The sequence below is a fragment of the Schistocerca piceifrons genome, chromosome 9 (genome assembly GCF_021461385.2).
Source record: "Schistocerca piceifrons isolate TAMUIC-IGC-003096 chromosome 9, iqSchPice1.1, whole genome shotgun sequence".
In the NCBI taxonomy this organism is placed as follows: domain Eukaryota; kingdom Metazoa; phylum Arthropoda; class Insecta; order Orthoptera; family Acrididae; genus Schistocerca; species Schistocerca piceifrons.
The window spans coordinates 62,426,950-62,454,725 of record NC_060146.1 but is presented as its reverse complement, the minus strand read 5'-3'; the positions used below and the strand labels follow the sequence as shown (position 1 = coordinate 62,454,725).

At 40.5% G+C, this 27,776-nt stretch overlaps 1 protein-coding gene across 3 annotated transcripts in view; it reads left to right on the top strand.

The window, feature by feature from the left end:
* LOC124717025 overlaps positions 1-27,776 on the top strand; it is a 152,579-nt gene that overhangs the window by 83,629 nt on the left and 41,174 nt on the right. For all 3 annotated transcript variants that reach the window (XM_047243679.1, XM_047243680.1, XM_047243681.1), the window contains 2 exons: positions 13,933-14,140; positions 19,164-19,432. In XM_047243679.1, the coding sequence (XP_047099635.1) occupies positions 13,933-14,140; positions 19,164-19,432 (477 nt within the window). The remainder of the gene's footprint in view (positions 1-13,932; positions 14,141-19,163; positions 19,433-27,776) is intronic.

The window sequence follows — 27,776 nt, the reverse complement described above, 5'->3', positions numbered from 1 at the left end:
TAGACTTTTCAAGTAGAATGCAAAACAGTTGTATTTTTCAATTAAATGCAGAACTGTTTTATTTTTCAATTAAATGCAAAACCTTCATGCACTTTAGCTAACAACTAATGGGATATTTTATGCACAACATATATGACATGTGTTTAGTGTTCTGTCTTTCCAGCAAGGGACCCATAATGTTAAATTATCGTGAAGGAGTTACCAAGAGGGGCAGAACAAAGTGATCTCTTTCAAAACTTGAAAAATACGCAACATTTTCACAGAGATTTAGATTTAAAAGGAAGTGCTGATCTGGGTAAAAATTTTGTCATGGTTTTCTTTTTTATATAAGTTAGTGCATAGTTTGAAAGGGAGTGCATAGTTTGAAAGGCCACCCTATCACTTCCCCATTAGAGATAATTCTTTTTTTGGAAAATGATTAGGATTTCTTACCTATTTCACTTAAGAAACAAAAACACAACATTGAAGTTCCATATGACTGGCACACAGTACTTACTCTTCTTTGCAACAAACTGTAGCTTTCAGCATATGAAAGGTAGACTCTTTCATTAATATTCAACATCAAGAAAGTTATTGACCACCACTTCAACCGAGCGAGGTGGCGCAGTGGTTAGTACACTGGACTCGCATTCGGGAGGACGACGGTTCAATCCCGTCTCCGGCCATCCTGATTTAGGTTTTCTGTGATTTCCCTAAATCGCTTCAGGCAAATGCCGGGATGGTTCCTTTGAAAGGGCACGGCCGATTTCCTTCCCCATCCTCCCCTCACCCGAGCTTGCGCTCCGTCTCTAATGACCTCGTTGTCGACGGGACGTTAAACACTAATCTCCTCCTCCTCCACCACTTCAAACTATATGGAAAGAAAATATACTGAATGGACTAAGTGTATTTAAACAAGACATTCAAGAGCTAATTTCTGTGTGGAACAATTAGACAAGACCTTATCATATGACTGCATTTCTGAACAAAGTAGAAATTGCACATGAGTTGACATCATCAGCTATACAATGTAATCAAGATTAAGTAGTCAGAAGCTGAAGACCTCAAGGCTGTTTCTGTTTTCTTGATGAGTGAGAGAGAGAACTTTTTCAATATACTAACAGCCTGTGGAGTGGAAGAAGCTGGACCATACTTGGTTTGGTTCAATCTAACAACAGACCTAGAGAAGACAAGTGAAAGTTAGATTTGTTCAGTTCTGTTCATTTTTTAATATAACTTCAATTTGTCTCCTGTATTGCATTAGCATACCGTGATGTAAGTGAAAATGAAATGGCATGTGGCTGGGGCCTCCTTTTTTTGCGTTGATGCTTCTTCAGCAACTTGCATGTCAATGAGAATGGTATGATGAAGAAGACAACACAACACCCAGTCACTGAGCAGAGAAAATCTGACCCAGCTGTGAAGCTAACCTGGGCCCTTTTGCGTGGAATTCTGCCACCAGCTAAATTTTCTCAGCCAATGTCAGTGAGTACTGTGCTTAAAAAAACATTCATTGTATTTAGACAGGAAGGTAACTTAGTATTAGGCCTACAACTTTGTTTCCACCATTCTTTTTTGAAGTTCACGGCTTTATTGTGAAAAACGTGGAAACAGTTTGTGATGGAAAGTATTGGCCATCGCTGGCCACTACTTTTCCCATCTTTTGAGCAGCATACAAATCCTACGGTGGGCAACTGTGTATCTTTTGAGGAGATTTGTGAATCAGTCCAGTTTTACACTTGTTAGTACAGGGTGGGGCACATAAAAGTGGCCTGGAGAAGAGAGTTGCAGACAAAGAAACACGTCAGAAGAAAGGAAATACAGTACTAACATGACTATAGAAGATGATGAAAGTGACCACCATTCATCTCCTGGCACTTCTGGGCCCTGGTCAGCAAGTTGCTGAAGGCGGATTGAAGCTGGCCTGCCGGAATTGCTGCAGTCACATCCGAAATGTTTTCTGCTGCAGTTCTTGAAGACTACAAGGGTTGTTACGATAGTTTTGAGGCGTCCCCGCACCAAGTAATCACTGACAGATCAGGTGACCTGGATGGCCAGCCATTGCCATGACTATGCAGATCCAGGTGGAGTATTCGCCCACATGGTCGATGTGATATGTCAGTCTCTCGTGACAGGCGTCAGGTTGATTTGGCAGGACTCTGGACTGCAGCCACTTTTTCTGGTGTGCAGGCATGTTTTGGAATGTTTTTCGACTTGTTCAAAACACATACTGTCTGACGCCATTTTCGATCTTAGTGCTCTTTGCTCGCACTTTGACACCATTAAATTTCTCAGCAAACAACTGACCACAACATTTCCACAACTTTTTCATGTAACTTTCCACAACAAACACCCGCTGCTCGCACTATGCTTTGAACCAATGTGGATCATGTGGCTGATGTACACGGGCTGTGGTTATATGCATACATTCTCGTCCAGTTGTATCGGCTCATCTGGACAACTTTTTAGTTGCCCCACCCTGTATATCCAGAAGTGGTGGCAGCCAGGCTGCATGTAATTGATCAAAAAAGGTGGTTGTCAGAGAGAGCAGTCTCTGGAGAATATGGCTTCCATCCAGTCACTCACTGATCAGTGTGGCCTGGCAACGGAAGACAGCAAAACAAAAGCTGAAATTTTAAATTTAGCATTTGAGAAATCTTTCACGCAGGAGGATCATACAAACATACTGCCGTTTGAGTCTCGTACAGATTCCTGTATGGAGGATATAGTGATAGACATCCCTGGGGTTGTGAAGCAGCTGAATGGGTTGAAAATTCGCCAGGTCCTGATGGGATTCCAATTCGGTTTTGCAGAGTGTACTCTACTGCATTGGCTCCTTACTTAGCTTGCATTTATCGTGAATCTCTTGCCCAACGTAAAGTTCCGAGCGACTGGAAATGTAATGAATTTCCTTGAGACAGAGAAGTTGCTGTCCATGCATCAGCACGGCTTTAGAAAGCATCGCTCCTGCGAAAAGTAACTCGCCATTTTTTCACATGATATCGTGTGAACCATGGATGAAGGGTATCAGACGGATGCCATATTCCTTGACTTCCGGAAAGCGTTTGACTCGGTGCCCCACTGCAGACCCCTAACTAAGATACGAGCATAAGGAATTGGTTCCCAAATATGTGAGTGGCTCGAAGACTTCTTAAGTAATAGAACCCAGTACGTTGTCCTCGATGGTGAGTGTTCATAGCACGGCTTTAGAAAGCATCGCTCCTGCGAAAAGTAACTCGCCCTTTTTTCACATGATATCGTGTGAACCATGGATGAAGGGTATCAGACGGATGCCATATTCCTTGACTTCCGGAAACCGTTTGACTCGGTGCCCCACTGCAGACCCCTAACTAAGATACGAGCATAAGGAATTGGTTCCCAAATATGTGAGTGGCTCGAAGACTTCTTAAGTAATAGAACCCAGTACGTTGTCCTCGATGGTGAGTGTTCATCGGAGGTGAGGGTATCATCTGGAGTGCCCCAGGGAAGTGTGGTAGGTCCGCTGTTGTTTTCTATCTACATAAATGATCTTTTGGATAGGGTGGATAGCAATGTGCGGCTGTTTGCTGATGATGCTGTGGTGTACGGGAAGGTGTCGTCGTTGAGTGACTGTAGGAGGATACAAGATGACTTGGACAGGATTTGTGACTGGCGTAAAGAATGGCGGCTAACTCTAAATATAGATAAATGTAAATTAATGCAGATGAATAGGAAAAAGAATCCCGTAATGTTTGAATACTCCATTAGTAGTGTAGCATTTGACACAGTCACGTCGATTAAATATTTGAGCGTAACATTGCAGAGCGATATGAAGTGGCACAAGCATGTAATGGCAGTTGTGGGGAAGGCGGATAGTCGTCTTCGGTTAATTGGTACAATTTTGGGAAGATGTTGTTCATCTGTAAAGGAGACCGCTTATAAAACACTAATATGACCTATTCTTGAGTACTGCTAGAGTGTCTGGGATCCCTATCAGGTCGGATTGAGGGAGGACATAGAAGCAATTCAGACGCGGGCTGCTAGATTAGTTACTGGTAAGTTTGATCATCACGCGAGTGTTACGGAAATGCTTCAGGAACTCGGGTGGGAGTCTCTGGAGGAAAGGAGGCGTTCTTTTCCTGAATCGCTACTGAGGAAATTTAGAGAACCAGGATTTGTGGCTGACTGCAGTACAATTTTACTGCCGCCAACTTATATTTCGCGGAAAGACCACAAAGATAAGAGAGATTAGGGCTCATACAGAGGCATATAGGCAGTCATTTTTCCCTCGTTCTGTTTGGGAGTGGAACAGGGGGAGATGCTAGTTGTGTTAGAGGTACCCTCTGCCATGCACCATATGGTGGATTGCGGAGTATGTATGTAGATGTATGGCAGGTGAGGTGTTACTTCCCTCGTCGACATTCCCAAGTATGATTTGACAGGTTTTGAAACTAGAGGTTGAGCATTGTCATACAGCAAAATCATCTTTTCATGTCTATTACTGTATTGTGGCCATTTGTCTTTCATTGCTTGGTTCAAATGCATCTGTTGCTTTTGATAACGATCTCCTGTGGTTTTTTTCAGTCTGTTTCAGAAGCTCATAATATACGATGCTGAACTGGTCTCACCAAATACAGAACATGACCTTTGAGCCATAAATATTCAGTTTGGCTGTCAATGTGGAAGCATGACCAGGATGTTCCTTTGATTTCTTGCTCATAGGATTATTGTAAGAAATCTATTTCTTGTCCCTGCTTACAGTATGATGCAGAAATCCCTTCCACTTTTGCCAGGCAAGCTGTTGTTAAATGAGCAGACAGTGCTCAACATTTCTCAGCTTCAACTCTCATGGCACTCAATGTCCTTGCACGTGTATCATTCCCATGGGTTTCAAGTGTTTGAGGGAAATGGCTTGTTAACTGCTCCCAAGAATTGTGCCAATTCCTGTTGCGTTTGGCATGTGCTGGGATCAGGTAACGTCTATAGTTCCACAACTCTGAAAACTCTCACCCTTCCTCTGTCATGCTGGCGTTCCACATCAAAATTACCATTCTTGAAGTATTGAAACCATTCTCTGCATGCTCCTTCACTAATAGTTGTCTCACCATAGGTCTTACCCAGCATTTTATGAGCTTCAATTGCAAATTTCTACATTTTAAAGCAGAAAATTAAGACATCTGCAAATGACTAGAATTGGACTTGTAAGGTAATATATTCAATCGAGAATAATTTCATGACACAATCACAGATTGTGTTAAGTTTACAAATTCCAAAGCTTATTGTATGATACATACAACCATATCCGGCACCACCACTTTAACGCTACTGCCATCTATTGGGAAATGGCAGAAGCGAAGTTGTAGACATAATACAATTTAAAATGAATGTTTTAAGTATGTTTAGGAAGAAGAGTAAAAGATATAATTGAGAACAAGACAATATGCAGAGATGTACAATGTTTTGTCGTTACTGAGAATTATAAATTTTTGACAAGGGTTGTTTTTTGTAAACACCGCATTTTAGTGATAATCTGCACATGTGACTTCTACTCGTATCACCAAACACCCATATTCTTGTTGTTTCACTAACCAAATATTTATTTATTTGTTTGTTTGTAATCATTTTTATGTTGACGTCCAGTTTGTTGACATTTGTTATCTTATGTTCCGTTTCTTTTCAGTTGCTCGTTTGTTGTTTATCAACTGAAGGTAGTAGTTCATTGGGTGACTTGGAAACTTGGCACATTCACTTGTACTTGGACACCAGAGAATTCTAAGCCAGTATACAATGCCAGAAAGGAAATCTTATTTTGTAATCCAAGAATATTTGATAAAAGAAATTAGTTAAATCATTGGGGGAGATGAAAATTTAATTCTGGTTAGGTACTGGAATTTGATAGGATACAAAGAAAGAATAAAGAAAGTAGTATCAGAATGTGTACTAAGGAAAACGAATGAAAGGGGAAGCTGTTTGATAGAATTTGGGTAGAATAAAAGTTAATCACTATGAACACTTGATTCAACATTTATGATGGAAAGTTCTGTGTGTGGAAGAGACATCGAAAAGTTTCAGGTAGATTATGTAATGGTAGGACAGAGTTTTCAAAACCAGTTTTAAATTTCAAAATATTTCCAGGGGCAGGTGCGAAATCTGGCCACAATTGATTGACTATGAGCTGCAGAAATTGAAACTGAGGGAAGGGTAGGGATTGAGGAGTCTGGACAGGGATAAGTTGAAAGAAACAGAGGCTGTTGGGGGGAAGCATTGGACAACAATTGACTGAAATTGAACAAAAGGACACAACAGAATAGAAATTGGTAGCTTTGAGAGAGGACATAGTTAAGCAAATAGACAAAAATAAAAGGCCTAGTAGAAATTGTTGAGTAAGACATGAGTCATTGAATTTAATTGAAGAACCGTGAAAATATGAAAATGAAATAGGCAAAAGTGAATACTTATAAATGAGGTTGATTGAAAGTGCAGAATGGCTGTACAGGATTAGCTAAAAACAATGCAAAACTGTACACCGTGATGACAAAGGTTGTGGATAGTGATACACCCATATACCAACAGCAGCAGTATTACATACACAAGGTATAAAAGGGCAGTGGATTGGCAGAGTTGTCGTTGAACGCAGGTGATTCATGTGAAAAGGTTTCTGACATGATTGTGACTGCACAGTGGGAATTAACATACTTCGAACTTGGAATGGTAGTTGGAGATAGACGCATGGGACACTCCATTTCGGGAATTGTTAGGGAGTTCAGTATTCCAAAACCCACAGTGTCAAGCGTGCCTAGAATACCAAATTCCAGCATTATCTCTCACCTTGGGCAACACATTGGCCAACAACCTTCACTTAATGACAGAGAGCAGCAGTGTTCGTGTAGAGTTGTCGGTGCTAATAGACAAGCAGCACTGCGTGAAATAACCACAGAATTCAATGTGGACATACAACGAATGTATCCATTAGGACAGTGCAGTGAAATTTGGTGTTAAGGGGTTATGGCAGCTGACAACCAATGCGAGTGTCTTTGCTAGTAGCGCGACGCTGCGTGCAGCTCCTCTCCTCGGCTTGTGACATATTGTTTGAACCATAGATGACTAGAAAACTGTGGTCTGGTTAAATTTGTCCTGCTTTCAGTTTTTAAGGGAACTTGTATGTGAATAACACTCAAAAAATCGATTTTTTAATTTTTGTCTTAAAAAATTCTCCGTAGTTTTCTGAACGAGAAAAATTTACTTCTAGGGAAATGGACCACAGAAATTACCAAAATTAGAGGAGATTAGAAATGGCTGCACGCACCATGACATTCCCATGGCACACAGTCAGCTCTGTTATAAAAAATTTTTTGCTCTCCTTTGTTTCGTTTTCATGACTTTTTAGTCCCATTAGTTGGCTTTACAGTTGCTTATCTTTAGTTTATTCAGGGAGTTTAGTAATTGTTTGCTGTTGTTTTGGCACAAATATTTTGTTTACAGCAACGTAATTGTGTGCGCGGGTTTCTGAATGTGTGCGCGGGTTTCTTAACTGCGTGCGCGGGTTTCTTAACTGCGTGCGCGGGTTTCTTAACTGCGTGCGCGGGGTTCTTATTCTACTTCAAAGCAATGGGAAACATCGTGCTAAACAACATAAATTTTATGGGAATCAGTTCACCAAATTGATTAACTCTGCTAATACTGAAATACAACATGATACAACACTTGAATCAGCTTAAACTATTCCAAGTGCTTTGAAGGTAAAACTGAAATATTTGGACAGTGGGCTTGACAGTATTCATGCTGATAAAATACACACACCAAGTGTTGATTCAGTTTGTGTTATTGTGGAACACTCTGCTCTCTCTGAGCTAATAAAGCAAGCTTCACAGTGTAAGGAGTGTGGCAGTAGTGTGGTGAGAAGGTGGCTGAGGAGATACGTGCTAGAAGAGGTTGTACATCTAAATTAAGAATTGTTTGTGATTTTGTGAGTCAAGCGAGTGTGGTTATACTTGTGGCATAACTAAACATAGTGTATAACAGATATATTAAACTTGCTTATGCTATGAGGTGTACTGGCAAAGGGTAAAGAAGCGCACAAATTTTCTGTGCTCTTATGGACTTACCTCCCCCTACAATGTTTGACAGGTACAATAAATAAAATTATTCTACAGACTTTAGAAGAAGTAGCAAATGATAGTATGAAAAATATTGTTCAGGAAAGTATAGGCATGAATGACAGCGATACATGTATGTCTGCAGCCCTGATTGAATCCTGACAACGAAGAGTCATTGGTCATGGCTGCAGTAGTGGAACTGGAAATCATGAATTTTTGATTAATTTTAGTGGTTATTGTAGAGGGATGGAATCTGAAAGTGTTGTGAAGATATTTCACAGGTCACTGGAGAAATGTGGTTGGATGTATATACCTTACCTAGGACATGGAGACTCAAGAGTGTACCAAAAAGTTTGTAACTCGAAACCTTATGGTGACACAAAAATTGAAAAAATGGAATGTGTTGGACAACTCCAGAAAAGGTTAGGTAGAAGATTGAGGAATTTGAAGGGAAAGAAATTAGCTGATGGTAAGAGCATTAGTGGATGTGGTGGCTTATAGGTGAAGAAATAGACAGGTTGCAATATTATTATGTACAAGACATAAGACAAAATAAAAATGACCTTGATAGAATGGAAAGGCAGTATGGGCTACCTTCTTTCATAAATCCTCCACAGATGACAAACCATGTCATGTACGCTGCCCACCTGGCAGTGATTCGTGGAGTGGCTACCAGAGGGCTGTTACTCAAGGTAAGACCTACAATTTTAAACAGTCTTTGCCATTTGCTATAATGGAAGCTATAAAACCTATGTATAGGGATCTTAGTGACACAAGATTATTAGAGAAATGCTTACATTGTAGGACCTAAAATCCAAATGAAAGTATCAACAATTGTATATGGCGACGGATACCAAAAACTATTTTAGTAGGACTAAATACTTTGAAAATAGGTGTGCTAGATGCTGTGCTATGTTTCAATGACAGTGAAGTGTCAAGACTTAATGTTATGGAGCTGATGGGAGTGCCTGGTGGACTAAATATGCACAGAACTCTAATAGCCATTGACCGAAGGAGACTCTTCGAAGCAGAAAAATCAGTGTTGGAAGCCACCAAAGAAGCAAGAATAAGAAGAAGAAATGTGAAAAAGAGAAGGGAGGAAAAACAACACATAAAACAAGATGAATATGGACCTGGGTTGCATTAGTGCCATGCAGGCTGAATAGAAAAAGCAAGTATTAACTTTAACTTGAATTTTTCAAAAGTTAAATTGTTTCGTGTTTTCGCACACTTTGGCTAAAAACTATTAAAAATAGAGTGCTGAAATTTTTTATACTGCCTTAAAACATGCTTGACTAAAAAGTAGATTATTCTTGGGACTTAACTTTGAAAATAATTTTTTTTTTTTTTAAGAAAAACCTTGAATTCATTTCCAAAATTTTTGATAATCATATTTGAAATTTTTTGTGCCACAAATTATGACAGCACGATCTTTTCGATAGTGTGCTTTAAAGATAATAGAGTAAAGAACTTACACGAAAAAAACTGTCTACTTTGTTTGTATTTTTAGTAATGTGTACCTATGATGTACATAAATAATTAGCATACTTTATTTCATTTGCAACAAAAAAATACAGTTAAAAAAAGTGTGAGAGTTAAAGCTGTAGTTCATACATTAAAATGTTCTCAAAAGATGTCTTAAAAATTGTAAGCATTATATGGGCTTACAAATCTTATGCTTTGAGATACACTATTCAGAAAACTGACAATTTTTTCAAGGTTTCCCCTGGTATTCACAGACCAGTCCCCTTAAGGGCTGATGGTAATGTTAGATTGTGACGCAGACCCCACTAAGTCATGGGCCCAAGTTGTCAGCAAAGCACTGTCCAAACTAGTGGTAGCTCCATAATGGTGCGAGCTGTTTTTAAATGGAATGGACTGAGTCCTCTGGTCCAGCTGAACCGATCATTGACTGGAAATGATGTTCTACTTACCCAGACCATTTGCAGCCAGTCATGGATTTCATTTTGCCAAACAACGATGTCATGTCACCGGCGCAAAATTATTTGTGACTGGTTTGAAGAACTTTCTGGTCAATTCAGCGAATGATTTAGCCATCCAGATCCCCCAACATAAATCAGTTCATGTAAATCATCTTGCACCGGGAACACTTTCGCAATTGTGGACAGCTGTACAGGCATCGTGGCTCAGTATTTCTGCAGGGAACTTAAATGGCTTGTTGAGTCCATGCCATGTCGAGTTGCTGCACTTCATCAGGCAAAAGGAGTTCCAACATGATTTTAAAAGGAATCACATAGCTTTGTCACCTATGTGAAAAAGTATTTTAAGTTTGTGAAATATAAATGTTGCTATAGGGGATCAGGAAAAAAGTGGCCTTCGGAGAAAAGGGAAGTCGTCATTTGAATATAAATATCTCACTTGGTAAGACAGTACTAAGAAAAGTAGAAATCTGGGTGGGCAATATGAAAGGAAAGAACTTAAAACAGTTCTATGGAAAAGAAAGAGGAAATATGTGAAGACGAAGATGAGAAGAGAGAAAAATTCAACAGAAAACTGAAAGACCTAAATCAAAAAGAGGCCTCTAGAGCAGAAGACAGTCATCAAAATGATTGAAATCCTTGGGAGACAAAGCTATTCCAGCTGGTATACAGTGTATATATCACAGCCAACAAGCCCTCAGACTTTAAAAAGAATGAAATAATTAGCATTCCAAAGAAGCAGGTGTGAATAATGCAGAAGCATCAGTTTAGTATCGAGTGTTGCAAAATAATAATACAGATTGAAACTTCCTGGCAGATCAAAACTGTGTGCCAGACCGAGACTCGAACTAGGGACCTTTGCCTTTTGCGGGCAACTGCTCTACCATCTGAGCTACCCAAGCGTGACTCACGACCCATCCTTATAGCCTCAGTTCTGCCAGTACCTCGTCTCCTACCTTCCAGACTTCACAGAAGCTCTTCTGCAAACCTTGCAGAACTAGCATACAGTTTGAACCTGCCAGGAAGTTTCATATCAGCGTACATGCTACTGCAGAGTGAATATCTCATTCTGGAAATGTCCTCCAGGCTGTGGCTAAGCCATGTTTCCGCAATACCCTTTCTTCCAGGAGTGCTAGTTCTGCAAGGTTAGCAGGAGAGCTTCTGTAAAGTTTGGAAGGTAGGAGGCGAGGTATTGGCAGAAGAAAGGCTGTGAGGACGGGGCGTGAGTCGTGCGTGGGTAGCTCAGATGGTAGAGCAGTTACCTGCAAAAGTCAAAGGCCCCGACTTCGAGTCTCGGTCTGGCACACAGTTTTAATCTGCCAGGAAGTTTCATATCGGTGTACTCTTCGCTGCAGAATGAAAATCTCATTCCAATAATATACATTATTTATAGAAGAATGAAAAGACTGGTAGGAGATGACATCAAAGAAGATCAGTTTGAGTCTGAAGAAATATTACAATATGTGAGGCAATAATGACTTAGAAGAAAAATTAAAGAAAGACAAACCTACACTTTCGCATTTGTAGATTCAGTGAAAGCTTTTTACAGTGTTACAGGAATGCACTCATCGACATTGTGAAGGTGATAGGAATACAGGGAGTGAAACGTTATCTAAGATAAATTTTCCACCATTGGGGATAAAACTGGATAGGAAATACAAGTATATTACATTGTTGAGACCTGAAATGGCAGCCACTTCATGTAACTATCATATTAAGACGTCACCAGCGTCTTACTAAGGATAAACTGGAAAGTATCTCAGTAATTGTCGTCTGCAATTCGTCTGTATGTTGGGTTGGCTTCATGCTCTTGCTAACCTTAAAATGGCACCATTTTCTTTGTTTATGGTAGTTTTAAGCAGTATGAGAGCAATTAGTTTTGTGTTGCAAAATATACATGACTGCCCTACTGTTTCTTTGGCACCAAAAGACATCGTCCCCCCCCCCCCCCCCCCACCACCACCACCACCACCACCACACACACACACACACACACACACACACACACACACACATATATCCACCCACCCAAACCTTAACACACTCCACTATATTGCAGGTGTATTAGCAGCAGAAATCCATTTGTAGCCAAATGAGCTGGGCTTGCAAAGAATAGGATATGCGTTCACCTCCAATATTTATGCTAACATTATATAGATTAAATGTTTCTTAAAACTGCTGCAAAAAGTCCTCTTTTGTTTTGTTCTTCAGTTTTTATTATTTCATTAACCAGTTTCGAACTGCCTAACAATTCATCATCAGATGGTACATATTATTGATTGTTCACAGCAATGTGGGAGTTGTGTAGAGTTACTAGTAACCATTGGGTAGTTATTGGTGCCCACAGTATTCTGGAAAACATAATAAATGTTTTCCAGTGAAGTTAAATTTACTGCACATCACACACTTAGCCACACGTAACATGTTTTACGTGCTTTACACAGTGTAAGTAAACCAAGAAGTTTTCTACATTTTGTAAAGCGTTGTGCTGATCCTGAATGATTGATTAGTGACTATTGGTGAAGCAACAAACAATATACACGTTAGTCATAAGAACCACAAAGGTAGTAGTGCATAGCAGGCACAACTACCATAGTGTGTGTGTGTGTGTGTGTGTGTGTGTGTGTGTGTGTGTGTGTGTGTGTGTGTGATGGATCCCAAAATATCTCCGTGAAGAGCACAAGAGGAATTAAGAAATTGTCAGCATCTGCTGAACTGTCATGCTAACAAAGGTGAAACATTTTGGAAATGAGTCGCCACCGAAGACGAAATTTCAAATCAGAGTGTAAATGCTAGATTAAGGCCTGAAATTACCTGACGTTTCTGTCCAAGAGGAAATTAAAGTTTCAACATTCTGGAGCAAAAATGGTGCTCCCAGGGTAGTCACCCTCCTTTTTACAAGGACCAACTCTGAAACATTGCTAGAGAAAAAGGGTCAGCAAGAAGAGATATACATAAGTTATATGCCTTACAAATACGAACCAAACACAGGTCAAAATTTTGATTGTCAAAGTATCTTCTTCCTTTTGCGTGACAACTTACTGCTGTCCACACTGTCTATAACTACATAATCTTCATTTAGAGAAGAGGGACCATTCTGCATATAGTCCCCATCTCACTCCATCGGATTAGCATTTGTTTATTCTGCCCAAAGACTGCTGTCGATTCACATATGATTGGGAGGTGAAGGAAGCAGTGTTTATCTTCTACGCAACAGAGACATTCTTTTCTGTATATGGGTAAGCTTGTGCAACTGTGGACCATGTGCATTGAAAAACTAGGGTGGCTATGCTGAGAAATGATGGCATTGTAAATTTTTTGCTATTCTCGTAATAAACATGAAAATTTAGTGCAGATGATTGTGGGCTTGTAATAAAAAAGTAAATTCATGTAATTAAAATGGTTGAAAAACAATTGGTTGGCTAAGCAAGTTAGAAAGTAAGGGCAAAGGGCTTTTTGCATGACTAGTGCAGAACACTAGGGTAAAAGGAAGTACTGCACATCAACAGAAAAGTTGCATTCGAATGCATGTTAGGCCAGGTATAGTGGGGAAGGAACAAGTTTTGCAGAAGTGAGACCTTTAAACTTCCCATTACTGTTGCAGAATACATGCAGGAGCTGTACAGATGGTGATTACTGGGGCTCCTGTGACTATTTACATTACTCACCATTGCAACTCCTGCAGCCTGCCTTGCTGCGAGAACGTTTCCAGGTAAAGTCTTGTTCTAGGATTAACAGATGAAAGAGTCTGTCTTACTGTAGATGCACAGAGGGACAGATGAGAGTAGCTGGCAGAAATATTGTTGACTTGTGGAACTAACTTTTCCAGTTAGGAGCAGAGTGCTGGATCATCCATTGTAAGATTTCTGCCTGCAGTGAATTATTGATCATTATAAATCAGTTGTTTTGAGACCCCATTTATTATTTGTTGTCACTAGATACTAAACTGGTTGAGAAACCTACAGAGGCAGGTGGGAAGACAAACAGTGGTAGCGAATCGCAACCTGCACAAGTGGAGGATGGAGAAAAGGCCAAGTCACAAGGCCAGCAGAAGGGTCTGGGATCGGATCCAACAGTGAGTCGGCAGAACGCTCTAGAACGCCTACGCAGGATGGAGTGGCAGCGGAACAAGACAGAGACTGTCAGGTTAGTGATTTCTTCATTTCTTGAGATACCTGTTGAGAGGAATCTGGCATTCTGCTTTATCACATTGACATTAGTAGCCTGCCTTTGTTGTAATGCCCAGTTACGAAGTGATTTAATGTAAAATATGTGTAATTGTTTCAAAAGCAAATTTCACTTGAGAAAAGTATAACATTATGAGACAGATTTGCTGAGCTGTACATACCTTGTGGTGAAATTGCAGCACACCTCTTCCCCAGTAGAGATTAAATTTGCATGTAAGAAATAGCATGTGGCTATAAAAGTAGAATGCTATTCCCCTCTTTGCGTTATCATAGTTAGCATGTCACTTTCACACTATTTGTTTGGAGAAAGAGAACATACAAGCAGCTTAGCAGTTTCTTGCCCCACCAGAACAGTATACTAAAGTCCTAATAGTTCTACCAACAGGACATATTCAACGGCCCCAGCACAGAAGTAAGCATGCAGATCTTGAGTTTGTAGTTATTGATGACAGCCTTTTATCTCACCTAAATAATGAAAGTCATAGTTTATAGGGATGACATTTATTTTCATTATAACTATATTCAGTAAGAGAAAAGACGAAATTGACTTCTACATTATATCATAGTCACGTATATGCCTGTCAGGATCATACAGTAAACCATTGGCCAGTTTCATTAGCCAAAATTCAATCCACTTTGTAAGTAAAAGTATGTTTTACATGAAACCAACAGAGAGTAAGTCTGATTCATTAGGCAGTTTAGAATCTGTTGTGGAACACTTCCACTGCAGTGCAAGGTGTTAGAGTAAGCATTATAATTAGTCCAGTTTGCACAGTATGACCTGTGTCTATAACAGCCAGAGCCAACACTGTTAACCAAAACAATATATTGATCACTGTGCACTTCACTGATGACATTGCAATTGACTCAGACTAGCCTTGGGCTGGCTTGTGCATCAGATTTTGTGTGGTTTCATCACAGAGCATTCCTGATAGCTAGTGCCCTACTGGGTAGTGGCACCAGAATGGTCGACAGTAATGTTACACCAGTTATTTGGTTTCCATAGTGATGTCTGGTGACAACACTATAGTAAATGTGTCACATTACAAATTACACATTCCTGAACTCTTGTATGCTTTACTCGCAGATGACCAACCTTAACCACTTGTGTTCTAATGCCACATCTCATCGTAATCACAACTGTCTGGTTGGTGTGAACGACTTCATTGGGCAGTCGTTCTTTAATTGACAGTTCTCCTCAGTACATGAACTGTTTATAGAAAGTTAACCATAAATTGACAGTATAAATGTGCCATGGTAAAGTATGGAGAGGTAGTTCGGAATATACTTGAAGATTAATTTAGTTACTATTAATAAACTAAAATAATTGAGTTGGTTTGCAGACAAGAGCATAACCCCATCTAGCTTTCACTAAAGCAGCCAATTGGAGCAAAGTACAATATCTAATCGCTTGAACTCTGTTGGTGGCACTTTCAACATGGTTTTTAAATGCCTGTAGAGGAATGACAACTGATTCTTCCTGAAAAGCCAAAACCACTGAAGGTAGTGACTCAGGAAATTGGGGTCCGGAGTGAAGTTGATGTTTTAACTCAGTTCAAATATGTTCCGTTGGGTGCAGGTTGGGATTCAGATAGGCCAGTCCTTTCATTGCCAAACCGTCGCCTCACAGATGCTGTTTTATGACGTGGTTTATCATTATGCTGACGATGGCGGGTAATGTTCTCCTAGAATTCACCATTCTTAGACTCTGCCATCAGATTTCCGCAGGGTGTAGCATGTTTGTTCACTCCAAATCACTCAATTCCAGCCACCCACTGTGCAGTGGCGTCACTCTGTATGCCACGTCAAATGTCACTTTGAGCCTTGACTGTAGAAATAGCTGGCTTTTGAGGAGCTACATTGTAGCCCATACTCTTTTTAACTCCCTATGTGGTCATTGCGCAAGCTGGACTTTTGGTAGCACTTCGGAATTCACGAGTAATTCTTTCCAATGACTTTGTGTGATATTTACAATCAATCTTTGGAATTCACAGCCCCTGTCTGTCAGTACATGAGGCCTGCCTGTTTTCAGTTTAGTGTGGGTTCCCTTTTAACCTTCCACAACCTATATCTCTCTCCTTGCCAAGAAAGGAACTATTAGTTCAGAAACTTAGCATAGTGTTGTGTATTTTAGTGTGTGTCTGTCGGCAGTACGTACATTTTGCCTCCTGAAGGTTTCTCCTGGGCATAAATTTAATCTATAATGTTACAATTATAAAACACTACATTTGTATGGTTGGGATTTATTAGATTGATATTGTCACATTAAACTGTAGATGGTGATACTATTTGATATTTACTTAATTTCAGGAAAGCTTTCTGATCATAAAAAAACCATCTCCTCACCTCGCGCTCCCATCCGCACAAATATACCTTGTAAAAAGTATCCCTTAAAGAATGCAACATTTGAATGCACAATAATGCACAAAATTTATTGATGATATTAAGTAAATTACATGTTGTTGCAGTATGTGCTACCTGTGATTCTGTACACACATTCATACTTTTGATAAAATTTTCTGTAGCTTCTCGGTTTACATGCCTCAATAATTCCGGAACTACATGATGAATTTCTGTCTTGAGCTCTAGAAGTAATTGCAGTTGGTTGGCATACACACGAGAGTTAGAGTACACCACAGAAAGAAATCACATAGTTGTCAGATCACAAGATCTGAGTGGCCAGTTCACGTCCACGTTGTGAAAACTCATCTGACTTGGGAGTCTCTCTCTTAATGAGTCCATTCCTGCAATCGATGTGACAGTTTGTATGCTCTATCGAAACAGAACCTCTTGAGCATCCATATGATCCACTTAAGACCACAAAATTTCTCTTAAAACATTGCTGTACCATTCGCCATCCAGTTTTAATGTATTTCTGGTCCCATATTTGAATAAGTGCACCCCAGTTATCCCTCGGCCCAAATACCACACCACAAAGTCACTTGTTTTCCAAATCCTGAAATTTTGCTTTGTCACAAAACCATTCAACTAAAAGTACACGATACCATTTAACATTATTTTCTTGATGAAAAAGTTGTCTACTATGTTTCTTAAGTACCCAAAGCGCAGATGCTTGATGTTTATTGTGCTCATTTGGCTTCAGTTCTTGTCTGATTTGGATTTTGTGAGTCAATTCTTTCAGAATTCATTGCATCCTGGTTCTGGGAATATCCAGTTTTTGTGAATGTCGGAAATGGGTTTCAGTGGACTTACAGCTACATTCACTCATAATGGCTACGTTTTCTACATATTGCCTAACATGAGGTTGGGGGGGGGGGGGTGTTAATGTCTATAACCAAAACAGTTTTCTCAGATTTAGTGATCAGTCTCATTAGAGTCAACGTATTTTGGGCATTATGTCAACCAAACATTCCACACAATGTGTGAACAGTCTGCACGGCATTCGCATCATTTGTGATAAGTTTTCACTATGACAACGTGCTGTTTCATTGTGAAGCACTCTGTTACTAATTGCAAAGAAAATGGATGAAATTAGTGCAATGTTCAGTGCTACAAACTGAATAGAGCACAAATGGTGGCCATTTCAAAACTTGCCTTCTTTATGGGATACCGTACAGATGTATTGCTCCAATGCTGATTTCTAATCTAGTATTTCATCCATCAATCCTATGGTCAGATTGCTGCAGTTCTCCCATCCTTTTGCTAGCCAGCTCTGTTTTTCATTTTGCCGTAAGTTCTACTTCCCACGTCATTATTGATCTGTTTCATGTATTCATATCCAGACTGGCCCCTGCGATATTTCCCTCCACCGACCTTTCGAGTGCACTTTTCAAGAGTAACTCGTGTCATAATACAGGGTGTTCTGCAGTGACGTTCACAGCTTTGATCACATATATTTCAGAAATGGGGATAGGCAGAAAGGTACAGTTTTCAGTATAGTGTTCACAACCACCTAAAATTTTGAATTATTATTATTATTATTATTATACTACTTTAATTTTTTGTTGACAAAAATTGCCACCACACCACACCGACGATTGGAGCTACCATCAACCACAGTTCACAGGATGCTACACTTGAGACTGAGGGAGCTGCTTCATGCCTATAAGGTGCAGCTACTGCATACGTTCAGCCTGACAGTAGGTTGAAGGGCAAAACTTGTGCACTTTAAATTGATTCGCATGACAATGATCCGTACTATCTGAAAAATGTGGTGTTCACAGATGGAGGGAGCTTCTTCCATATGTCTGGAAAGGTAAACCAACAGTGTGAGGCTGTACACTTCTGATCACCCCTCCCCCTACTTCCCTTTTCAATCTGGAAATTGTATGTTACAGTCCAAAGATAAATGTCTGGTGTGATCTGCTTTGTGACTGTGTGGTGTTTGACTGTTAATCTATAAATCTTGGAACAGTTTGCATTTCCATGGATCAAAAAACTGCAACCTGACATCAGGATGGTGTCCCTCCTCACTGGACCTTGTTCATTAGGAAGACTTTGGACGCATCTTTCCAGGTTGCTGACTGGCAGAGGTGGACCCATTTCCTGGGCCCCAAGGTCTCCAGACACAACCCACATTAGATTTTTTTTCTCTGGAATTTTGTGAAAGATGGTGACTGCCAGACCTTTGTGCAATACCTGCAGGAACTGCGAGCTCGTATTAGAGTGACAATTGCACACATTAATGAGGACGTGCTAGGCTGGACACATGGGAGGGTCTGGAATATCACTTAAACATTTTGTGTGCTATAGGTGGCACACAAATTGGACTCTGTCAGATGCTTACTAAATACTTCAGGTGTATGAGAACATTATGCTCAGAGCCACATCTTTCTACTATCCCCATTCTCCAAGAATAAATTATGAAAGTTGTAAAGATTGTTTTGGAACACCCTTTATGTGCTCAGCTGGCCTATATCTTTTATTAATGATGCTCTTGGACAGTGGTTCTTCAATTCCCAGTTGTCTGCTTCTTTGGTATCTCGTTTCCTTCCTACCTCAACTTATTTGTAATCGCGCAGGACCCAAGTAGAGTTACACGCTTTACCACCGAAGCGAGACTTGGCTGCAGAGGAGGCAGACGCTGCTTCTGAGGATGCACGTGGCAAGTCCAAGGGCCGTAACCGGCGCCGCTGCCGTCAGCAGCAGCAGCAGCAACAGCAGCAGGTGGGGGACAGGCCACAGCTGGTCGTGGCCTCGCAACCCCCTCCATTTCCTGGAGTCAGCTCTCGCTCAAGTGATGTTACTCCTTTCTGGCGAGCTTCCAAGTCCAGTCAGGAAGATGACAGAAGTATGTATGAAAAACTGTGGATATATATTTGTTTTTGTGTGTGTGTGTGTGTGTGTGTGTGTGTGTGTGTGTGTGTGTGTGTGTTTGTGTGTGTTTGTGTGTGCTTTGCGCGCACACTACTTGGCTGTGAACTGGCATAATTCTATATTGCTTTTAAATGGCATTGCAAAATACATAAATGTGATAGGAATATAATTCTTGCACCATTTAAAAGCACAAAGTATGTATGTTATATAAACACCGATCTTTTTAATAGATAAGATAATTATAAAAAGAAAACATGAAAGTTATGAAAACATGAGTTTTATGTGTTCTATAGAGTAGCCTGCAGTCACAAAAAAATATAGGAATATTTAAAAGTTGATATCGATGGTAGGCAATGAAAACCTCGTAAATCCATTTGTTAAATTTTACAGGAGAAGCAAAAATGGTTTCTTGAAAAATATATATAAAAAGTGATAATGTTGCTTCATGTGTAACTATATAGTACAAACCTAGTTATTGACAGGTTTGAGAAATCAATGCACTTTCTAATTTCTCTTTAGTAATGGACTTACTGGTTGCTGGAATTAGAGGTTTGCACAGACAGGCGGAGTTGAGTTTTCATTGCCTTCCATCGTGAGAAATTTTTGAATGCTAATCCTGGAAGCACTGTGGAATGTGAAGGGCAATCGCCAGTAAAGTACTAAACAGGTTGCACCTTGGCAATTTAATCACAAATGCTAACTGTAATAATTAAGTTGTTTGCCAGTAGTCACTGGCTTTTGACAATTTGATGGCTCAAATATGCAAAGTAATGTTGAAAAATTAGTAAGTTTCGTGTCGTTTTACTGCAGACCACTTATGCCATACAGAGTTTCTTTTTAAGTTGTCTTTGCATTTCATTTGTTGTCTTTATGTTACCAGCATACAGTCACAATTCCGATTATAAAGTCTTCAAATGATGTTTTACATTTGAAAATGGCTGTGTAATTCGTTGAAATTGGTAATGTAACACCTTTTTGTAAAGTATATATATATATTATGTACTGTCACTATGGCTTCACTATTGTAGTGTCAATTGACATTTCAATAATTTAGTCTCATTGTCAAGTGCTGTATTTATGTATGTATTTTTTGTACATTACACAAACAATGTGAGTGAGAGTTTGCGTGTGTACGGGGTTTTCAACATAACTGAGGAGGCACCGTACCGGATAACCTCAAAAAGATGACTACACTTAAAGAGATGCAGAACAACATTATGCAAACACCACACAAATGATTTATGTAAATATTTGCACTTGATAACAAGAAAAAATTCCTCAAAACTCACTGTGCAGAGGATGAAGAATTACGTAATTGGTAGAGTATTTCATTATTTAAATAACGAATGACAGCTGCAGGCTTTCCAAAAATGTCAATATAAAATATGAAATGGTGTCGAACAGACAGTTACCAGTTTCCGTTACATCAGTAGTTTTTATTAGTTGCTGACGAAAGTATTTTGATGCATATTATGTGCACATACAGAAAGTGTGAAAATACAATGGGGTGCCCTATATGTAACAACAATCACGAAAAATAATGATAGCAGGTCACTACAAGTTATGCCCATGTTGCTCGTCCTTTCATTCCATGTCCTAATGTAGAATAGATAAAAACTACACCAGGGTAAAAATTGTTGAGGCTTCTGCAATGTATCCTGCTGTGACACAACGATTGTGTGGCTGATATAAGTTCACAAGTCTGAAAATTAAACACACATATTTAATCATCATCATGGTGCGAACTCCCGTGAGATAAACACAGATGATAACCTCACCATAAGTGTCTTGAACATAGCAAGCTTCCATATGGAATGCAGCACATGATTTTACTATGTTCTGAAAAAAGAATCTCAAAACATGCTGTACTCTCATGTATGACTGACACACTACTAACTTGCTAACGTAACATTGCTCCATTTGCCTGGTAACCCATTCTGCCACAAGAGGGCGTGAACATAACATAGAAACACAAGAAATAAAGCATGACCTATATAATGTCCAATAACGGGCACTAGCTGGCGCCACTAGTCTCTAGTTGAAATTATTAAACACAAATCACATTGGTATACAGGCAAAACACTGGTATACATTGTTTACAGCTTTAAAATTAGGTAGAAAAGAATAGTCGATAAGGTATGATAACAAAGAAATGAAGTTTCGTCTCAATATAGCATCTAACAACCAAAATATTGTTGTACACATTATAAAATGCCAAGCTTCATGGGAAGTTTGGGATTGGCATTTTGCAAGAATCCTTGGCAATTTTTACCCTAGTGTAGAATTTATCTATTCTGCATTAGGACTTGGAATGAACAGTTGGAAAACCATGGGCACAGCCTGTAGTGACTTGATCGTGCCAACTTTTCCTCGGTTACTTGGTGTCATTATTTTTGTAATTGTTGGCAGATGTATGGTCACAATTCCTATTATATATTCTTCAACTGATGTTTTACATTTGAAAATGACGACATAGTTCGTTGAAATCGGAAATGTAACCCCTTTTTGTAAAGAAAAATTTTATGTACTCTGGCTTCGCTATTGTAGTTTCGGATAAACAATTTACTTATATTATCGTCACACTTCTGTACGACAAGTGTGTTGAATTATAAATTCTTGAAACGTGTTTTGCTCAGCATGAAAAATACGTAATTGACACTGCGCTTAAACCAAAAACATCAGAGCAACACAAAGTGAATGAAGGTGTCAGCTAGTGCTATAAGCGGCCAAAAGACATAACACGCTAAATATGGTTTGACAGAGGTGCGACATGATTACAACAGTCACAAAAGTGCGCATGCACTGTAGAGAGAGTTCGAAAATGGTTGTAATTGGTCATGATATCTTTATTTAAATGAACCTAATTACTTCCATCAGCCACCATGCAGAGTAGAGTTTTGCAACGACAGGAGACACGGCACGAATTGTTCAAACTTCTACATGTTTACCGCTTTAAATCCGCTGAGTAGAGCACTCTGGTGTCAAGAAACTTAACCATGTAATGTTTGTAAAAACACTACTTAACCACCAGCATATTTTTACGTCAGTTTTTTCTCCATGAACATTTTTTCATAGAGCGAAAATTACGCGAAAATTATAAACATGTTGACACAAAATCAGATACGATACAGAATTGTGAGCGATACAAAATAACACAAACAGCAGGAAAATGTTATTTCTGGGAACATAAAAGTGGCTTATACTGTACTCATTTTACTGACAACTGAAACACTGATGTGGGTGGTTCATCACTTATACTTTCATCTGGGGAGTATGAATTTCCTGTGATCTTCCATTTGCGATTCTTAATCTCTGTATGAAATATCCAAAACCTCTCCCTCTGTCACCTACCTACACACCACTTCTTCTTTCGTAAACACCTGCGAACAAACTGCAAGTGATTCTCTTCTGTTTCTTTCAGTTGCTGCCAGGTTAACAAAATGGGTAAATGCAGCCCTCTGGTAGTGGAACGTACCTCCACATTACATGTTGAAATTGTGTCCTTGATATGTCAAATGACCTTCAGGCAGCTAGTTGACACTTGGCCACCCTTATGGGATAGAGTGCTGTCGGAAACACCATGTTGTGGGGACCCGTACAGCACCATGCTCAGTTTTAAAGAAATGTACTTCTTTAACCATAATATGCTGAAATTATCAGATTCAGTTCAGAAAATTTTTAGATTTTTTTAAGATTAGTTTTAAATGTTCTAATAATTTATGCAGTGTTCTGTAACAAAAAAAATATGTTTTAGAAGGATTTCAAATGTTCTGGATGTGAAAATACTTATTACTGTGTTGTATAGGTTTGTCTTCTGAAGTGTAAAAAGCAGAATTTGGCAGTTACCTTAGTGACCAATTAGTTTACATTTGAGTGAGCGTTTCAGTGATAAATTAAAATTTGTACTGTATTTGTTACTTTCCAGTAGTCGACATCTGAATATCAGAATATTTGTGCAGACTTAAGTGAAAATGCCTAGTGACACCCCCAATTAGAGTTGAGTAAGTCCCAAGTTGTGTTCATCTCATGCCATGGCATTCTATACAAGATCAATAGGCTGGAAATGTCATTAAGTAGTACATGTACCCAAAGGCATCTTTACAAAATGGCCAGAAACATGCTGCTGTTGAGCAGTTATAGTTGTGGTATCAAGTGGTGATAATTCAGTATTATTTTGGAAGGAGAGCAATCTGTTTGTGATAAAGCTAGCAAGGTGGCCTGAATTTTTACACAAGTGTGAAACACCTGGTAGTAGTGTACTAACATTGAATTACACCTTCATACTTCATTGACCACATTACAAAATTTTATATAAAAACAAAGATGAGGTGACTTACCGAACGAAAGCGCTGGCAGGTCGATAGACACACAAACAAACACAAACATACACACAAAATTCAAGCTTTCGCAACAAACTGTTGCCTCATCAGGAAAGAGGGAAGGAGAGGGGAAGACGAAAGGAAGTGGGTTTTAAGGGAGAGGGTAAGGAGTCATTCCAATCCCGGGAGCGGAAAGACTTACCTTAGGGGGAAAAAAGGACAGGTATACACTTGCACACACGCACATATCCATCCACACATACAGACACAAGCAGACATATTTAAAGGCAAAGAGTTTGGGCAGAGATGTCAGTCGAGGCAGAAGTGTAGAGGCAAAGAAGTTGTTGAAAGACAGGTGAGGTATGGGTGGCGGCAACTTGAAATTAGCGGAGATTGAGGCCTGGCGGATGACGAGAAGAGAGGATATACTGAAGGGCAAGTTCCCATCTCCGGAGTTCGGATAGGTTGGTGTTGGTGGGAAGTATCCAGATAACCCGGACGGTGTAACACTGTGCCAAGATGTGCTGGCTGTGCACCAAGGCATGTTTGGCCACAGGGTGATCCTCATTACCAACAAACACTGTCTGCCTGTGTCCATTCATGCAAATGGACAGTTTGTTGCTGGTCATTCCCACATAGAATGCATCACAGTGTAGGCAGGTCAGTTGATAAATCACGTGGGTGCTTTCACACGTGGCTCTGCCTTTGATCGTGTACACCTTCCGGGTTACAGGACTGGAGTAGGTGGTGGTGGGAGGTTGCATGGGACAGGTTTTGCATCGGGGGCGGTTACAAGGATGGGAGCCAGAGGGTAGGGAAGGTGGTTTGGGGATTTCATAGGGATGAACTAACAGGTTACGAAGGTTAGGTGGACGGCGGAAAGACACTCTTGGCGGAGTGGGGAGGATTTCATGAAGGATGGATCTCATTTCAGGGCAGGATTTGAGGAAGTCGTATCCCTGCTGGAGAGCCACATTCAGAGTCTGGTCCAGTCCCGGAAAGTATCCTGTCACAAGTGGGGCACTTTTGTGGTTCTTCTGTGGGGGATTCTGGGTTTGAGGGGACGAGGAAGTGGCTCTGGTTATTTGCTTCTGTACCAGGTCGGGAGGGTAGTTGCGGGATGCGAAAGCTGTTTTCAGGTTGTTGGTGTAATGATTCAGGGATTCCGGACTGGAGCAGATTCATTTGCCACGAAGACCTAGGCTGTAGGGAAGGGACCGTTTGATGTGGAATGGGTGGCAGCTGTCATAATGGAGGTACTGTTGCTTGTTGGTGGGTTTGATGTGGACGGACGTGTGAAGTTGGCCATTGGACAGGTGGAGGTCAACGTCAAGGAAAGTGGCATGGGATTTGGAGTAGGACCAGGTGAATCTGATGGAACCAAAGGAGTTGAGGTTGGAGAGGAAATTCTGGAGTTCTTCTTCACTGTGAGTCCAGATCATGAAGATGTCATCAATAAATCTGTACCAAACTTTGGGTTGGCAGACTTGGGTAACCAAGAAGGCTTCCTCTAAGCGACCCATGAATAGGTTGGCATACGAGGGGGCCATCCTGGTACCCATGGCTGTTCCCTTTAATTGTTGGTATGTCTGGCCTTACCCAATCTGTTACCCCCGGAAACCATCCTTGTAACCATTGATGCCACGTCCTTATACACAAATATTCCGCACGTCCAGGGCCTCGCTGCGATGGAGCATTTCCTTTCACGCCGATCACCTGCCACCCTACCTAAAACCTCTTTCCTCATTACCTTAGCCAGCTTCATCCTGGCCCACAACTTCTTCACATTTGAAGGCCAGACATACCAACAATTAAAGGGAACAGCCATGGGTACCAGGATGGCCCCCTCGTACGCCAATCTATTCATGGGTCGCTTAGAGGAAGCCTTCTTGGTTACCCAAGTCTGCCAACCCAAAGTTTGGTACAGATTTATTGATGACATCTTCATGATCTGGACTCACAGTGAAGAAGAACTCCAGAATTTCCTCTCCAACCTCAACTCCTTTGGTTCCATCAGATTCACCTGGTCCTACTCCAAATCCCATGCCACTTTCCTTGACGTTGACCTCCACCTGTCCAATGGCCAACTTCACACGTCCGTCCATATCAAACCCACCAACAAGCAACAGTACCTCCATTATGACAGCTGCCACCCATTCCACATCAAACGGTCCCTTCCCTACAGCCTAGGTCTTCGTGGCAAACGAATCTGCTCCAGTCCGGAATCCCTGAATCATCACACCAACAACCTGAAAACAGCTTTCGCATCCCGCAACTACCCTCCCGACCTGGTACAGAAGCAAATAACCAGAGCCACTTCCTCGTCCCCTCAAACCCAGAATCCCCCACAGAAGAACCACAAAAGTGCCCCACTTGTGACAGGATACTTTCCGGGACTGGACCAGACTCTGAATGTGGCTCTCCAGCAGGGATACGACTTCCTCAAATCCTGCCCTGAAATGAGATCCATCCTTCATGAAATCCTCCCCACTCCGCCAAGAGTGTCTTTCCGCCGTCCACCTAACCTTCATAACCTGTTAGTTCATCCCTATGAAATCCCCAAACCACCTTCCCTACCCTCTGGCTCCCATCCTTGTAACCGCCCCCGATGCAAAACCTGTCCCATGCACCCTCCCACCACCACCTACTCCAGTCCTGTAACCTGGAAGGTGTACACGATCAAAGACAGAGCCACGTGTGAAAGCACCCACGTGATTTATCAACTGACCTGCCTACACTGTGATGCATTCTATGTGGGAATGACCAGCAACAAACTGTCCATTCGCATGAATGGACACAGGCAGACAGTGTTTGTTGGTAATGAGGATCACCCTGTGGCCAAACATGCCTTGGTGCACAGCCAGCACATCTTGGCACAGTGTTACACCGTCCGGGTTATCTGGATACTTCCCACCAACACCAACCTATCCGAACTCCGGAGATGGGAACTTGCCCTTCAGTATATCCTCTCTTCTCGTCATCCGCCAGGCCTCAATCTCCGCTAATTTCAAGTTGCCGCCACCCATACCTCACCTGTCTTTCAACAACTTCTTTGCCTCTACACTTCTGCCTCGACTGACATCTCTGCCCAAACTCTTTGCCTTTAAATATGTCTGCTTGTTCTGCTTGTGTCTGTATGTGTGGATGGATATGTGCGTGTGTGCAAGTGTATACCTGTCCTTTTTTCCCCCTAAGGTAAGTCTTTCCGCTCCCGGGATTGGAATGACTCCTTACCCTCTCCCTTAAAACCCACTTCCTTTCGTCTTCCCCTCTCCTTCCCTCTTTCCTGATGAGGCAACAGTTTGTTGCGAAAGCTTGAATTTTGTGTGTATGTTTGTGTTTGTTTGTGTGTCTATCGACCCGCCAGCGCTTTCGTTCGGTAAGTACCTCATCTTTGTTTTTATATAAAATTTTTCCCACGTGGAATGTTTCCTTCTATTATATTGATAACATTACAAAATTTTGCACACAACATTTGACAGTTTTTACTGGATGTTTGCACCTGTTGAGGGGAAGAAAGGGTAGTGGAAAGGTTAGTGCTTGTGCATAGATTTGTAGTAAATTGAGACTATTACACTTGTATGAATAACTTGTTTCACATGTCAGCATTCCTGAGCTTGTGCCCTCTTGATTTTGTTCTTGCTGGAAAGAAGAAAGTAATTAATTTGTTCTTCCTTACTTCTGAACTTGGAACAGCAAGTTACTCTACTTTGCTGGGAGATTTATAGTTATGATAGGTGCTAATTATCATTGTGAACAAAGACAATTTGAAGAGTCTGATAAAAAAATGTCTTAAACAGTGAGAAAACATTAATTTGAGAGTATAAAAGTCTGATTACACTGTACTTGCTGCTATGAAAATGTTTTTAGGATAACATATGCTGCTGACATGAAAAGTATTACTATTCATTGATGATTATCATGTTTTCTAGGCTAAAATTGTGGCCTTAATGGGACCTACTGCTAAAATTACAGAATTTGTTTTAGTTTGACAGCACA